The 17457-nt window shown below is 36.6% G+C and overlaps 1 protein-coding gene across 1 annotated transcript; it reads right to left on the bottom strand.

Annotated features, from left to right (window-relative positions):
* Nucleotides 1–5083: 5083 nt before the first annotated feature.
* Nucleotides 5084–15172, bottom strand: LOC107655681 (vesicular, overexpressed in cancer, prosurvival protein 1-like). The gene is made up of 4 exons (XM_016443250.1): nucleotides 15051–15172; nucleotides 13077–13210; nucleotides 6343–7007; nucleotides 5084–5654 (listed from the first exon to the last, which is right to left on the bottom strand). The coding sequence occupies exons 1-3, from the start codon at nucleotides 15170–15172 to the stop codon at nucleotides 6799–6801; spliced, it is 465 nt and encodes a 154-aa protein (XP_016298736.1). The 3' UTR covers nucleotides 5084–5654; nucleotides 6343–6798.
* Nucleotides 15173–17457: the final 2285 nt, after the last annotated feature.

The following is a 17457-nucleotide window of genomic DNA, read 5'->3' as shown; positions in this document are numbered from 1 at the left end:
AGTCTGTTTTCTGTTGATGTGTGAATAAAACACTAAACATTAGGCCTATTCATAGTGCCCACCATACAGTAATCACAATAAACTTTGTGCTTTGTTACTTTTGATATAAAACCCAAGAGGTCTCAACCTCTCAAATTCTGTCTTAAGTTGATTATTCTGAGCCCATTGGCAGATATCGCACTTATTTTTAAATAAGTTCACTTAATTTAATTTCTCAGAAAACGTAACTTATGCTAGTTCTGCATCTATCGTGATTTCAGTTGCATTTTAGACACTTGCACTGCCAAACAAGACAAAAATACTGATGAAGAGCATCAGGTTTTTTTTTTGGGCAGTGTGATCTGAGGTAAAAGTTATTTCCATATTCTAGTTAAGCTATTTTATTTGTATTTTAAAACTTGTTCAAAGTTCTACTTTCGAACTTTGAAGTATTGCTGGTAACTCATAAAACTATATCACGATATTTTCTGGTATTTGTTGTGATAATATTATAACAATAATATATCCGGTGACTGTGGTACGCGCGTTCACGAGAGAGAGACGTCCAGCGGATGACGCAGGCGCAGCGTGAGCTCCGGCAGTCTCCTCTCGGCTTATATCGAAATCCTCCCACATTTTTCTTTACAAATCCTTGTTTTGTGCTTCTAATTGGTGTCCTGTTTTGTTTTGCTTTCTCTGCTGCGCTTCAGCGTTCGTCACTTCTCACCAGAGCTCACACTACGCCTGCGTCCTACATCATCCGCTGGACGTCTCTCTCTTGTGAACGACAGCGGAAGCTAGAGATTACAGTTTGTAAAGTTTTAAATATGGATATTTGTGTTACACAAACGCATCGATTCGCTTCAGAAGGCCTTTATTCACCCCCGGAGCCGTGTGGAGCACTTTTAATGATGGATGGATGCACTTTATTGGGCTTCAAAATCTCAACACCCATTCACTGCCATTATAAAGCTTGGAAGAGCCAGGACATTTTTTAATATAACTCAGATTGGATTCGTCTGAAAGAAGAAAGTCATACACACCTAGGATGGATCGAGGCTGAGTAAATCGTGGAGTAATTTTCATTTTTGGCTGAACTGTGCCTTTAAAGAAGAGAGAAAGCAATGAAAACGGAGCATTATGTAAAGGTTGTCTGTCTATTTCTTGACCTTATTCTGTGTGAAATAAGCCTGCAGTAATGTGAGACGAGGTCACTGGCTGCGTGGTCGTTGTGTAAATGTGTAATTGTATTCAGTATTGCGTGGGCGCAGAGATGGACCACGAGTTCAGCTTCAGAGCGCCATGATGAACACTCGCTCTCTGAGATTGGTTGGGTTAGTAACTATTCAGACCCATTATTTAAGCGTGCACAAACACACATATATAAAATGCAAATTATCTTGTTATAGTGCCACCCAGTACATCCATCTCTATAAAGGTTAATTGGGATATTTGTTTCCCCCAGTCTTCTGAGTGGCATAAAGGCTCCCACTTCACCTGAATTCACCCCTAGTGTATATATATATATATATATATATATATATATATATGTGTGTGTGTGTGTGTGTGTGTGTGTGTAAATGTGTAACATCCCAATCCTTGGATCCAGTATGTTCATGTATAATCAGAGATTGTCCTGACAGAACCTTTATTGGTTTGGCAGATATGATGAGCCAATGAGAAGTTTGGGTTTGGTTCATATTGGCTCATAGAACACATACTTTTTCAGAAGTATTTGTTACATTCCTTTTCCCAGTAAAGATTTACAAATATATATTCAGAATTATAAACCATGAACCAAATTTGAAAAAGAAAGAAACAAACCAACAAAAAAAGCTTATGAAATCTGCAAAGACAAAGGGGGAAAAAATGAGGTAAAAGACTTTGAGGCATTAAACTACTCATCCTGTGAAACATTGAATGTGAATGTGAACACTTTTTTTTAATTCTGGTAATTCTGGACAGGTAAATTCTAATAATTAATCCAGGTGAGGTTTATTGATGTGAATACAGTGTGTGGGGAGAGCAGCCACACTTCAGGCGTGGGATTTGTTTCAAACATGTAGTTATGATACTGCATATCTGAACTCTTGGTAGCTTCAGAAGCTGTTAAAATGAACAAAACCCTTTCTTTCAAATATTCCTGAAACCGATATAAACAAATATAGAATCTTGTGAATGGACTACTGAGACCAAGGTAATGAATGTTTCAGTGCATTTAGCACTCACACAGGTGTGTTCTATGCAGTTATTTTTACAGAGGGCAACAACCTACAATACTAGTTTCAACATTATTTGTTCTTCAGTCATTCCTCTTTAAAAGAAAAGAAGAATCATCTTTATGCAAAGTGACCCACATTTGATTTTAGACCACTGAAAATGTGTACAATTTAACAATTTACTTCTGGAGCCGTATTGAGATTCTAATGTCACTGGAATCTTTCTGAAGTCATTTTTACACCCCTGTAATCTGGCTCTGAATCTCAGGTGAAAATTGACATTTTGACCCCCCTCTACAAAATAGTGCATCACTCAGTAAATATTCATCCATGACATTTAATGTTTTGGCTTTCTTCTTTGCTTATGTATTTCTTTTACCAGAAAAAAAAGATATATATTAACAAAATTAAAAAAAATTGAGCCGGAGACCTCTGGTTGAGTCGACAGAATGATTACCATTCAAAAGTTTGGGGTCAGTAAGTTTATTTTTAATTTTTTTATTACTATTATTATTATTATTTTTTTTGAATAATACTTCAATGCAGCAAGGATGCACTAAAGACATTCACAATGTTGCAAAAGATTTCAAATAAATTCTGTTCATGCTCTTTTTATCTTGTTAAACAATGTATCACCGTTTCACAAAAAGATAAAGCAGCACAACTGTTTTCAACATTGATAATAATGGCAGTCATCACAGGAATAAATTACATTTTAAAATGTATTACAATACAGTTATTTAATATTGTGAAATAATACAATAATATTAGTTTTTACTGTATTTTTGATCAAATAAATGCAGCCTTTGTTGAGCAGTAGAGACTTCAAGAAAAAATCTTACTAACCCCAAACTTTTGAACGGTAATGTATATTCTACACAGTATAGCTTGTCAGTTGTGGTCGTTTTCTCCCTTTTTAAATCATCAAATAATTTCCCTTTTTGAATATATTAGCATATTGTGATTACATTTCAACACAAAATGATTGTGTGCGACGTGTACTTTCTAAAAAAAGCTCCCTAGACGAATCATCTGCTGGAGAACCTGGTTATCCAACACTTGAGTTTGGATTTTAGCAACCCAGAAAAGCTGTCTTAATTAACCTAAACAGTTGAATGCATTTGATGTAATGCTAATTCTGGAGGCTTGTTCCAGTAAAATGCCGGGACTGTGCAAGTAAACACTTACAGAGAGAGAGCTGTCCAATACCTGAACAAACAACAAACACAGAGAAAAGAGATGAGCAATGTGGTGAACACCTGTCGGAGGTGTAGCAAAAGTCTCAAACAGAGGGAACTTTATTATTGAAGTGGATGGTTTTCTGACATCAAGAGCAGTTCACTGGTTGCTGGTGTGTCAGTGACGCTGTAATTTGAACATCTCTGCAACCACGAGTTCATGAAAATAAAACAAAACACCATCTGATCTTAAGTTAAACAAACTCTAACATCAGCAAATGGACTCAGTCTGTCTTTGCATAGTTCAACTTCAAGCAGATGAAAAAGAAACCATGAACAATGTAAGCACTACAACAAAACACTTTTTTTTTAATGTACTTGAAATATACCCGAACCTATTGATGCTGGCTAATGTTCAAGTTAATAATAAGTTTATAATGGGGACTGCTGGGATAAATGTGTAAATTATGTAATTAATGTACATTAATACCCAGTCTGTGGAGCGTTCAGTCCTGATCCCAAAGCTACATTCTGTTCAGTCACGACATCAAGAATAGAAACCAGCCAGCATTCCGTATATTAATCAAGACTCAAATATGCAAAATACGTAACTTTAAAGTCAGTTTTTTTTTCCACAATCTGCACCAAACAAATCACGTTGAATTAATATTATGCACGCTTAAATAAAAACATCAGGACCACATTGAAATTTCCTTTCTAGGTTTCTAGAAATGTTCTCCAAATCAGTCTAATTTGATAGACTTAACCATTGTTTTAAAAAATGTAGGGATGCACCGATATGAAAATTTTGGCCGATAACCGATAATTCTTTAAATATGAAAGCTGATAACCGATATGTTGGCTGATAAATCTAAATCCAAATTTTTATATCATTTTTGAGAGCCTGATTACCAAAAAAGTCTCACCATTAAAAGCTAAAGCTGATCACCGGCAAACTGAAGCGCTCTATTAACACTCTTATTAGCTTAACCAAACGCATTCTATATGAGATAAATCAGATTTATATGCATAAAATAAACACAATATTACAACGTACAATTGCACAAAAGGCTGTAAATGCACAAGCAAACTTAACTGTGCTATTCATGAAGGTGTAGCTCCGTTGTGGATGCGCTCTTCCCGTAACAACGCGCTAAAACACGGGCGAAAAAGATTCCATAGCATTATTTTACAGTAGCTAATGATCTCATTATAATATTACAGACTTGCTCTGCACATGTTGCAGTTCACAGTATTTTCCTTTTCAAAGTGATTCCAATAATATTTCAAGCAATTAAAGACCATGGGGAACAGTGCGCATCTGAAGCGTCTCTGAAGGAAATAATGCATTATTTATCGGCTCTAAGATATCGGCCAAATTCTCTTATCGGTTCAATAACGTTAACAGAAAAATGTACATTTATCGGCCAATACCGATATGGTGGCCGATATATCGTGCATCCCTAAAAAAACAAATTATATGTTGATGAATGTTATGAAGAACATGTCTAGGTCATATTTCACCTCAAAAACATTTTTTTATTTTTTATTTTAAATGCTAATTAAGCACATTTGCCCAAATTATTCTTACAGTGCTTAATTAATCTGCATTCATCCAAATTAATGATTGTCATCCAAAAAAAAAAGGTTCATTAATGGTCCTAAAAATATGCTCAATTTGATGCAAATTATAATTTCTTATTTTTCATTTAATTTAATTCATGGTTTAAATGTGACGATAATTTGCTGCATTCTTAGTGTAAAACAATGATTTAGCAAGCAAAAAGTTTAACCAGTGATGGCATTGCAAATGCAGCTGTTTGCTTCACATTTAATCCTTTTCCATGCTAACGAAGAGGCCTGAAACTAATTAGAATCACTCCCTCCAAATAACACTGTATTACTCATCGGGGGTGAATCCTTCTTGTTCATCTGCACATATTTTAATGGTAATTGTAGTCCAATAATTCATTTGCACAGAGGGCCGTTATCGGGAGTGAACTCCAACGAAACGAGACATTTAACCCAAAACGAGCTTTTGCAGTTTTCCGACCCATCCACAAAAACAGGGCTCTATGGGTGTAATGAAGAGGAAAAGATGTGAATAAATCTCCCTATCGCTGGCTGTGAATGGTGAACATGGCTTCAATAGACTCACTCCATGAGAGATCATCATCTATTTCAAATGAATACCCATAGAAGAGTTTCCTGACCCATTCAAACACTGGGATTGGAACAAAAGGACAATTTCCTGTTTGTATGGAAGCCGTTTCCACCACTGAATAAAAATGTAATTGCAACTTTTTTATCTCACAGTTCTGACTCGCGATTATGACTTTTTCTTTGAATTTTGTGGTATAAACTGAGTTAAGACAGAATTGAGGCATATAAACTTGCAATTGTGAAGTCAGAAATACAAGATGTAAGCTCACGATTGCGAGAAAAATTTAGAATTATGAGATTTAAGTCACGATTACCTTTTTATTATTTCTTTCTCGCAATTCTGACTTTTTTTCCTCAGAATTGTTAGATATAAACTTGCAATTGTGAGTTATAAAGTCCAATTCTGAGAAAAAATTATTTTCTTACAATTGCGAGTTTCCTTATAACTTGCAATTGCGTGTTAAAGTCAGAATTGCGAGATATAACCTCACAATTCTGACTTTTCTGACAATTGACTTTTTTCTCGCAATTGTTGAGTTTACATCTCACAATTCTGACTTTTTTCTTAGATGCAAACTGTCAATTGCGAGAAAAAGTTTGGCGAGATAAAGTCACGATGACCTTTTCTAACATTATTTCTTTCTCGCAATTCAGAATTTTTTTCTAAGAATCGTTCGATAAACTTTCACGTTAAAAAGTTCAGTTCTGAGAAAAAAAAGACAATTGAAATATTGTTTTCTTACAATTGCGAGTTTCTTGAAGTCAGAAAAAAGTCAGAATTGCGAGATAAAAGTCACAATTACCTTTTTAATTTTGATTCAGTGGTGTTTGGGAGGCTCATCAATATTGCATGATATTCACTGGCTGCAATATGATAAAACGCATGATCTGAGATCAGAATCGCTGTCTGTTAGGATTCTGATGGACGAGCGACTGGATGGATGTCATGTGTTTTCTACAGCATCTCACCCTGTTCTCCAGAAAGTCAATGGGTTGCTTCCACCTTGTCGAGGTCCATTTCAGCCCGTCGAGCCGCTTTTTAAAGAAAGGGGAAACTCTCAGTATCTTCTGTGCTTCATGTCCTGACAGTTTCTTCAAAGCTCTGTCAGGTAGAGAAGTCCGTTTGAAATCCCGCATCCCATCAGGACACTTGTTCTCTTCGCCTGTCAAACGATAAAACAACAGACTGGGAACAGGCAAGAAAGAGGCGTCCTGAAAACAAGCAAATAAAAAGGAAAGTTCCTGGAGACGGTGGTGTCTCATTGTGAGGATTGGCTGTGGCTCTTCTTCTCGGCGTTCTTGAAGACCTGCTCGTAGGAGGGAGGCGGGTGGCTGCAGTAGGAGGGCGGTGGAGGGTACGAGCTCAGCATGTGTGCTGGAGTCGGCTGACCTGGGTAGGCAGGAGTCAGGGTCGTCGTCATGACGCCGCAGGGGTCACCGTAGCCTTGCATGCCCGGTTGCTGGGAGACTGTTGGAGAAAGATTGAATGAAATCATGGGTGCTTCTCAATTCTTATTTGTGCATCCTCGCTTCCTTTCCTCGCGTCTTAGCTCCACCCCTTCAGGATGCGAGGGAAGGACGCAAGGAAAAGACTCGAGGATGGAGGAACTGAATCAAGTGAAATTATATATCCTCGCTCACTCCCTTTCAAAGCGTCATCAGCTGCGCTAAAGGGATCTGCCCTTATGTTGTTAAAGTTTGTTATTTAAGACATTCATAATAAATATTAATAAAGAAAGATGCCCTGTTTGAAATATATGACATGCATGGTTTATTTAAACTGCAAAGGTAAAATATGATGCGACTTGGCAAAGCTGCCATCCTACTGTGAGACACTTTTAAAAAAAATTCTAATATTTTTTTTCTACACCACAGCAGCATTTAAACCAATCAAAGTGGAAAAGTATAATTTATAATCTGATAAATTACAAAAACAATGTATAATTTACATAAAACATTCTATATTTTTATATTTTAATAAATTTAATACACAGATTATATATATTTTTATGTATTTTAATACATTTATTAAAACACACACACTCACTCACACCCACCCCTGTGTGTTTTTTATAGTTTGTTTTTTAATAGTCACTTTTTTCCCCCAAAACTTGGACTCTCCCTGCTCCTGTACGGAATGAGCTTCCACCCAGCGCTATTTCAGTGTTAATGATACTATTATAGTTGTTATTTTTATATTTAGTTTTTGTTTTAATGTTAAAGTTTCAGTAATTTAGTTGTTTTTGTAAGTTTTAGTATTTTTTACATGTGTATGTAGTTTTATTCATTTCTGTTTCAGTTATAGCTGTAGATGTTTTAGCACGAGTTAGCTCTGCTTTAGCTTGTTTACTAAAGCCTGGCATGTATACGGTGAATATTGTTGGCTCTGACAAATTGCTTGCGAGGTTCCTCATCTGTAAGTTGCTTTGGTTAAAGGGTTAGTTCACCCAAAAATGAAAATTAGCCCATAAATTACTCACCCTCAAGTCATCCTAGGTGTATATGACTTTCTTCTTTCAGATGAATCCAGTTGGAGTTATATTAAAAATTAAAGGAAAACCAGTCTCCTCTTGGCTTATATCGAAATCCTCCGACATTCTTCTTTACAAATCCTCGTTTTGTACTTCTAATTAGTGACCGTTGTTTTGTTTTGATCTCTCCGCTGCGTTTCCGCGTGCGTCACTTCTGAGCGGCGCATGCACAAAGCTGACTCCTTCCGTGACCCGCCCGGAGCTGCTTCTGTGTACAACAGTGAGCGCAAGCTAGATTAAAGTGATTATTATGTTCTGAATATGGATATTTTTCTGACAAAAACGCATCAATTCGCTACAGAAGGCCTTTGTTCACCCCCCGGAGCCGTGTGAGACACTTTTTTTTATGGATGGGCACTTTTTATTTAACTTCTTTTGGACTGATGCATGCAACACCCGCTGAGTGCCATTAAACAGCTTGAAACATCAAAGACAATTTTTAATATAACTCCAACTGGATTCATCTGAAAGAAGAAAGTCATATACACCTAGGATGACTTGAGGGTGAGTAATTTATGGGCTAATTTTCATTTTTGGGTGAACTAACCCTTTAAAAGCATCTGCTAAATTAAATATAAATATATTTTAAATTTCTTTAATATACACTATCATTCAAAAGTTTGGGGTTGGTAAGCTTTTTTTTATATATTTAATATTTTCTGAAGAGTCTTTTTTTTCCACCAAGGCTGCATTTATTTGATCAAAAATACAGTAATATGAAATATTACAAGTACCCTATTTTTATTGTAGATTTTTTTTTTTTACTCCTGTGACGCAGCATGTGTGTTTTATTTTCACAGTCGAGTTGTTATTATATGCTTTAAGATCTTATTATTGTGCTGGTCTGATATGGATGAGCTGAAGGGAGTGTAGAACAGAGGAGAGACCAGCAGATCTGACATCAGTGTTTAACCAGGTAATAACGCTGTTTATTAATATCAGATTTACAGGGACCTTTTTTCAGCTTTACGGCGCTATCATTCAGATGAACTGCAGGAAACGAGATCTCTAGCCGTTCTGGGCACTTTGATTCAGTCTCTTATTGATGCCAGTTAGGTTTTGTTTTCTTCTTAAAATAGAGCACAGGTCAAGCACTTTGTTTTTCAGCTTCCCTATCTACTGTAAGATAAATGAGAGAGAGCTTTTCCTTTTTCATGTTAATTTGTCCTCTAAACAAAACTCTTTAAGAAATAAAAACCAGGGAATTGCAGTCTTATTCAGATTCTCAATTCAATTTTCCACTCGAGCAGCAACTATAACGAGTCGCTTCATTTTCCCTCAGTCTTAAGAGCCAAACTAACGTGACCTATTTTTCACGTTTTAGTGGTTGGAAAAATAGTTTCACTATGAATATTGCCAGTTGTACACAGCAATGTTTTTATCTTTATATGTAATCGGTGCTACTCTTTGCCTTCAATAAGCTGCAGGGTTGTGTTTTTATGAAAACTGATCTCAGCTGTATGTACATTATTTGACATCTGCTGCATGCCGTCTTATCATTTCGACTCGTTCTTCATGCAAACGTGAATGTGAATTATACATTTATAATAAAAGCCTAGCAGGAAAGTGTGCATCAATGCAAATAAATGTTGAATTTTGCAACTATTCCATTGTTTTTAAATTATGACCATGATATTAATGCATGAAACTAGTGTGGCAGAATCATTTATCAGCACTCTATTATCAAAGCTTTCAACTCTAGTATTAACCAGCTAAAGCCTGGTTACTTTCACTTGTTCTCCATGCAAGGAAGAGACCAGAACATGTGATATGACATTAAAGCGCCATTTACACTGAGCTGACAAAAACCAGACCAAATCCACGCAACATCACAGCTCAAGTACCAAATATGAGTCTGGTATTTCTGCTTTTGACCCCGTGGCGTTGGTCTCCTCCGTGCATTACTGTAAGCTGGTTTAGCAAACTGAGGGATGAGCTGAAATGATTATCTGATAACATGCACAGACGCAGCACAACCCTGAATATTCCTTTAAAGATCCACATTACAGCCTTATTTTGCTGCCAACCGAAGCAACACTTGATATGATGGAGTGTGACGAATGCATCGAACGCATGGAAACATCGAGCAGCTAATAATGCACCAGATTACATAATAGGTTTCCGGAAACAGTGTTTACTCCGTCTATTGAGAAGAGCAGAGCGCTGTTGGCGACAGATCTGCTCAAACACCAGAATGGCTCATTTAGCAGTTTTCTGCTGGTTTGGCACAGAGATGGGAAATAAATCAAGTCTGTGGTGAAGTGCCAACCTTGGCTCCGAGCGAGAGCCGAATAATAATAACTGCCCGTTACCGAGCCTAATAGTGAGGAAGAATTCGCTCTGTGTTTCCAAGCCAGCTAAACTGTGAGATGTTTTATAGCAGCAGCACAATCATAATCAGTAAGAGCTGTGTCCTGTCACCGTTTCCCAAAACAGCAACCTGAGCTCACCAGAGTCTCGTCTCCAACACTCCACATGTGCAGCAATTAGACTTAATGACTCAAAAACACTCACAGAGGCTCAAAATACACCACAGTCAGCTTTCTAACTTACATTACCATTCAAAAGTTGGGTCAGTGAGTTTTTTTTCTTTTTTCTTTTTAAGAATTTAATACTTTTATTCATCAAGTGTGCATTAAAGTGATCAAAAGACATTTATAATGCTACAAAAGATTTCTATCTCAAATAAATGCTGTTCTTCTGAACTTTCTGTTCATCTGTGAATCTTGAAAAATAAAATGTATCTCAGTTTCCACAGAAATATTGTGCAGCACGACTGTTTTCAACATTGATAATAATCAGAAATGTTTGTTGAGCAGCAAATCAGCATATTAGAATGATTTCTGAAGATCATGTGACACTGAAGACTGGAGTAATGATGCTGAAAATACAGCTGCGCATCACAGAAATACATTACAGTTTAACAGATTCACAGAGAAAACAGCTGTTTTACATTGTAATGATATTTCACTGTTTTTCGGATCAAATAAATGCAGCTTTAGTGAGCAGAAGAAACGTCTTATCAACCCCAAGCTTCTGAGAGATGGGAAATAAATCAAGTCTGTGGTGAAGTGCCAACCTTGGCTCCGAGCGAGAGCCGAATAATAATAACTGCCCGTTACCGAGCCTAATAGTGAGGAAGAATTCGCTCTGTGTTTCCAAGCCAGCTAAACTGTGAGATGTTTTATAGCAGCAGCACAATCATAATCAGTAAGAGCTGTGTCCTGTCACCGTTTCCCAAAACAGCAACCTGAGCTCACCAGAGTCTCGTCTCCAACACTCCACATGTGCAGCAATTAGACTTAATGACTCAAAAACACTCACAGAGGCTCAAAATACACCACAGTCAGCTTTCTAACTTACATTACCATTCAAAAGTTGGGTCAGTGAGTTTTTTTTCTTTTTTCTTTTTAAGAATTTAATACTTTTATTCATCAAGTGTGCATTAAAGTGATCAAAAGACATTTATAATGCTACAAAAGATTTCTATCTCAAATAAATGCTGTTCTTCTGAACTTTCTGTTCATCTGTGAATCTTGAAAAATAAAATGTATCTCAGTTTCCACAGAAATATTGTGCAGCACGACTGTTTTCAACATTGATAATAATCAGAAATGTTTGTTGAGCAGCAAATCAGCATATTAGAATGATTTCTGAAGATCATGTGACACTGAAGACTGGAGTAATGATGCTGAAAATACAGCTGCGCATCACAGAAATACATTACAGTTTAACAGAGATTCACATAGAAAACAGCTGTTTTACATTGTAATGATATTTCACTGTTTTTACTGTTTTTCGGATCAAATAAATGCAGCTTTAGGGAGCAGAAGAAACGTCTTATCAACCCCAAGCTTCTGAACAGTAATGTGTATAAAAATAGTATTTTCAAGGAAGGTTGTTGCTTAACGTCGCTGTCTAGCCTACGAAGTCAATATCTACCTTATTCACTTCCTTAATAGAAGAAGTTCCTGCTCTTATTGTGTATGATTGATCAGTTCACGTTTAAAGAAAGAAAGAAATGTAGTCTTTCATCTGTAATGTAAGAAGTTGCTTCTCCTCAGAAATGACTTTCTATTTCTCCTGCTCAAGTTTAACAAGCGTCTGCCTGCTGTTTCAAGAGAGAAATCGATCGCAAACTCTAGAATCTAACACCCACTTTCCACAATGCAACCCTTTCCTATTGGACATAATGAAGTGCCACACTACTTTATTGATTTATTATTAAGATGTCACATTATGGCAGTAAAATGAGCTGCGATGCTATCTGAAGCAGTGGTTCAGTGAGGACAGGAGTATGTCCCGATACAGTTGCATCTCTCTTTCCTTGAACGTTCTATAAATAAAGGCACAAGATCCGCTGAAAATGCAATCCCAGTCTAGGTAGGACACTCAGTGGATTTCAGTACAAGATGCAAAGTGAGTTTTTTCCCCCTGAATTTATTATTTTATAATGTTTAATGTTTTGCCATGATTTATTCCACGCTATGAAGAACATATTGCCAGCGCTGATGTTCACACAGAATGCGTTTGTGCTGTAAAACTCCATACATTTTGATTTGACTTTTTGAGTTGATCCCTAAAACTAAGTGTCTACATTTTTACTAAGAAATATTTATAATTTTTCTTATTTTATATTATTTATGAACATATATGATTAAGACAAGTTTGTATAACATTTCATATTTCATGCATCTTTTCTGCAAACATATTTAACAAGTCATTTGATCTCTTCATGTGTGCTGCACTCGGGACAGAACTTTCTTTAACCAGATTGTTTTGTAAGTTTTTAATAAGGAGAATGTTACTTGAATCATGTTGTATTTACATTAAGCTGACTACTTCGTTTTAATAAATCAAAATTGATATCTTGAATCAGTCAAATCTTCTGGAAACAAATGATTTTTTGCCATATTGAGTGGAGTTTCTGTGCCTGTGGATTTCTGGATCAGGCCTGCAGCTTCAGTGATGTCTGTGTCCAGATCTCAGTGCGAGCGAGTGCTCACCTGGCGAGCTGACCGGTTGTCTGGTGAAGGACACGTTGAATGCGGGCTCCTCGCTGAGCGCAGACAGATACATCCTCCGGCGAATGAAGAAGCCTGCGCCGCAGCAGAACAGCACACCCATCATCAGCAGCAGCCTGCGAGACACACAGCACATCTGTGATGATCAGATTAGGGCTGCACGATATTGGAAAAAACTCACATTGCAATATTTTATTTTTCTGCTATATGAAAAAACAAAATCACCACATGACTTGAATAGTTTATTTGGAAAAAAAAAATAATGATTGGGGTGATTTTGTAGACGATTAAATCAGCATAGGTAATAAACAAATTACAAGCATAGATAAATATAACAGAACAAAGATACAAATGAAATAAGCAGTGCTTTATATTTTTCAGGTAAGTCTAACAGTATTCAGACACAGAAATTGAATAATAAAATGTAAAATAACAGCATAGTCTTCACTGTATAAATTAAATCTAATAAATCTGTGTTAAAGCTACAAAAGTGATTTTTCTTTGTTTTGTTTGATTTAACATTCATAACACAGAAAGCCTCAGGAACATTAAACTGCTGTGAACCAATATAAGCTACTGTTACACATCCATTTTCTTTCTCAATTGTTTCCCTTCACCTAAGCCATAAGCATCTGTGTTTACAAGGATACTTGCAGAGCACAGTATTTCAGGCACAAATAGACGCAGAAGTGAACAGAGTTCAGTGTTCACGTGCATCTGCGTGGCTCTCACCGTGTCTACACCGGAGGCAAGCGGCGCGACAAAATACAGTGAACCCATTATAATCAGTGATGCTGTCTACACTGGATGCGGCGCGGCACGACATGACACGACAAATCCCCGATGGTAAACTGATGCCTTGTTCTCTTTATGACGTTCTGACACAAAGTTCAAATGATTGGCAACAGTCGCTTTGTCGCGTCCAGTGTAGACAGACTTTGGGGCCGTTCACATGTCGCGCCTAAAAACGCCAGCCGCTCCGCTTTCTCCTTCTTTCAAAAACGCTCGGGAGCTTGCGCTTTCATGGCGTCTGCCATTGCTAAGTGACCGTGACCCGCGCTCTCTGCGACGACGCGGAAGTTTCAACAAAGGATAAACAGATTTCCAGCACTTAAAATCACGTGCAGTAGCTCTGCTACTAAATGTATTTAAATGGGTATCTCTGTACAGCTGTCGCGTCCGGTGTAGACACCGTGTCTGTGTGCGAGCAAAGAAAACAATCAGTATAAATATAATGATCAGTAGCCTATACTAAACCTCACACATCCTGCGGTGTGACTATCGCAGATGCGTATATCGCGATATCGATGCTGAAACGATATATCGTGCAGCCCTAGATCAGATAGATGACATATGGCACATATTAACTGAACTATTCTACTGAAGTGCTAAATAATAAGTCCCGTTTTAGCGTCCGCATCAAATTAAACTTACAGAAGTGATTTATAGACATAGAAAGCATATTAAATGTTACTACTTTAATGCTTCAAGTAACTTTAGTGAAAATAAAAGGTCAAAATATGGGTGAAATATTTCAGAGTATCAGATATATTTAAGTAAAATGAAACGATATACTTATTCTGACCTGTACTTTTTTTTTTTAATTTTATGATATTTTAAATGATTAAAAAACGTCTTGCTGACAAATGTGTAAAACTAGTGGTTTAAAGCACAGTGAATTAATAAAGATTTATAATGACGTTGAATTAATATTTTGGTGCTGCACTGTGATCCTTCTGGTTCTAAATATGCCTGACAAGATGTTTTGGGTAAATTAACTGCTTTTCATCTTTGACCCAAAGATTACTGGAGCCAGTTTTACAAGACAATACTAGTTCGGTTTTTCAACTTCGGAATTTCACGTTTAAGTCAATGTTACATGCCATTTCTTTGTAATTATTTGTGAAATTAATTAAAATAAAACACAAGCTAAAAATGTAGAAAAGCAGTTCTTACCAGAAATACCAGAGTCTCTGGATGGAAAGTGCTCGGACGCAGCAGCGAGTCCCACAACAGTCCTCGTACGAGCGACATCTGTGGAGAAACCGTGCGTAAGAGGTCAAAACAGCTCGCTTCATTTACATTTACAACCGAATGTGTGCACGGATCCGGGGCCGAGAGCCGATACCATCTCGCTTACGCAAAACACCAACAATGATGAATGAAGCCGCGGCCAAATGAATACTAATACATAACAAGATGAAGGATCGGAGGAGATCAGAGGCGTTTAAGATGTTCACAGCAGCTGCAGTACATTTTGTGCAACTATAAAGAGTTCAGAAACCTGCAGCGATCTGAGTCCCAAAAAAATATCAACATTTTTGAGATTAGAGTTGATCTCTCTAGTGCTGTCTGGTATGAAATCATCATTTAAATCAATGAATATATTAACCTGGCTGATAAATGCTGGTGTATTTCTGCTTTGTTCATCTCTGATGCATGTATTGTTGATGATGTTCTCATTCAGTCATGCTGCTGTTAGCTGCTCTGATGGTAATAATCATGTTCTCCTGCCGCTGGTTCCTCATTAATGGCTCATTAAGTATGCTAATGCATCGCACAGGTTGGCACAGCTTGGAAAAAGGGTGTTGTGCTTTCAGTGTTCTTCACAGAAAAAGTGCTGTCATTGTGTCAGTGTGGAGCGAGAGAGGAACAGCATTCAGTCGCTCCACACTGACACAATGACAACACTTGTGCCATATTGTGAAATGAGCCGAGCGGTGAGAGAAACCGACGAGCCCCACCAGAATGACTGCGATGCATTAGCATACTTAATGAGCCATTAATGAGGAACCAGCGGCAGGAGAACATGATTATTACCATCAGAGCAGCTAACAGCAGCATGACTGAATGAGAACATCATCAACAATACATGCATCAGAGATGAACAAAGCAGAAATACACCAGCATTTATCAGCCAGGTTAATATATTCATCGATTTAAATTAAGAACTCTAACTCTAATCTCAAAATTTTTTATTTTTTTTTTTTGGAAAGAAATCATTACTTTTTTGTAACAAGGATGCATTAAACTGATGAAAAGTGAGAGTAAAGACATTTATAATGTGACAAAAGATTTCTATTTCAAATAAATGCTGTTCTTCTGAACTTTCTGTTCATCTGTGAATCCTGAAAAATAAAATGTATCGCAGTTTCCACAAAAATATTGTGCAGCGCAACTGTTTTCAACCTTGATAGGGGTTTCATTAATGTTAATTTTAAAATAAATTATATAAAAAAATGATCTTTTAAAAATGCAGTCTTATGGTGTAACCATCAAGCAATAAATTAGTCTTCAATATAAACTAACAGGGTTACTTCAGGTTATAAAATGGCATGGTAAAAAAAAAAATTACACTTACATGTAATGAAGAAAATATTATTATTATACCAGGCCATTTTAAAACCTGAAAAATATGACTTAAGGTTGTAAAATAAATAAATAAAATAATTAGCTGTCATAAACGTATCAAATTTAAGAGAAAAGCATGTGCTAAATGTATTATTTATTTATTTGCTTTGAATTTAATTTGATCTATTTATTTATTTTTGCATGTTGCTGCATGTCGGTTGCACCACATACATTAATTTTGGGGAACACATTTTTTTCAAAAATTTTCAAATATCACATTTCAAATATTAATGGTCCTGTTCAAAAATTATATTGTATAAGGATTTTTTTTTTAAAGTATTTATTCATTTATTGATTTAGCTGTTTTATTACCATTAATGAGATGGACAGTGCAGAAATAAAAGAGTTGTACAGTGCAAGCATGTTTAAACAGAAGCAAATAAAGTCAAAGCCTCAGCAGGGTTTGCACTGAAAGCATCAATTTAATATAAATCTAATGTCTCAAGATAGTCTTGAACAATGAATTTTCTCAGGGCCTACAGGAACAGAATAGGCTGTGATTCACATAAATTACAGGACAATCTCAGCATGCATCAGCGCTTTCCCACAGTTTCCCACAGCAATATATGCCACTTGTCAGTTGTGGAGCTGTTCTGATATTAACCTTTACCTGTACGTGCGTCAGAACAGTCTCTCGAGTGGAAGGACAGCAGAGGTTCAGAGTTTGTCCTCTGACGCTGAACCACTGAAACAGGTCCTTTATTTCTAACGACTAAAACAAGTCACCTGTCACGGTATGAGCAACACTGAATATGAAATCACTCCAGCTCGTTTATGATGGAAAAAATGTCTAGACTATTAATCGGGACTACACTGGCTAATGAAACCCAACAACAAATGTTCCCACTTATATCCATTAAAAACTTGACAAAATTTGAGTTTTAGTTTACGAAATGTACAATTTTCACTCAGAAATTGCTAATACATTTCACAAATAATTACAAAGAGCATC

The sequence above is a fragment of the Sinocyclocheilus anshuiensis genome, unplaced genomic scaffold, assembly GCF_001515605.1.
Source record: "Sinocyclocheilus anshuiensis isolate Anshui unplaced genomic scaffold, SAMN03320099.WGS_v1.1 scaffold631, whole genome shotgun sequence".
In the NCBI taxonomy this organism is placed as follows: Eukaryota; Metazoa; Chordata; class Actinopteri; order Cypriniformes; family Cyprinidae; genus Sinocyclocheilus; species Sinocyclocheilus anshuiensis.
The sequence above is the reverse complement of the archived record's forward strand: the minus strand, read 5'-3'. Positions and strand labels throughout refer to the sequence as shown.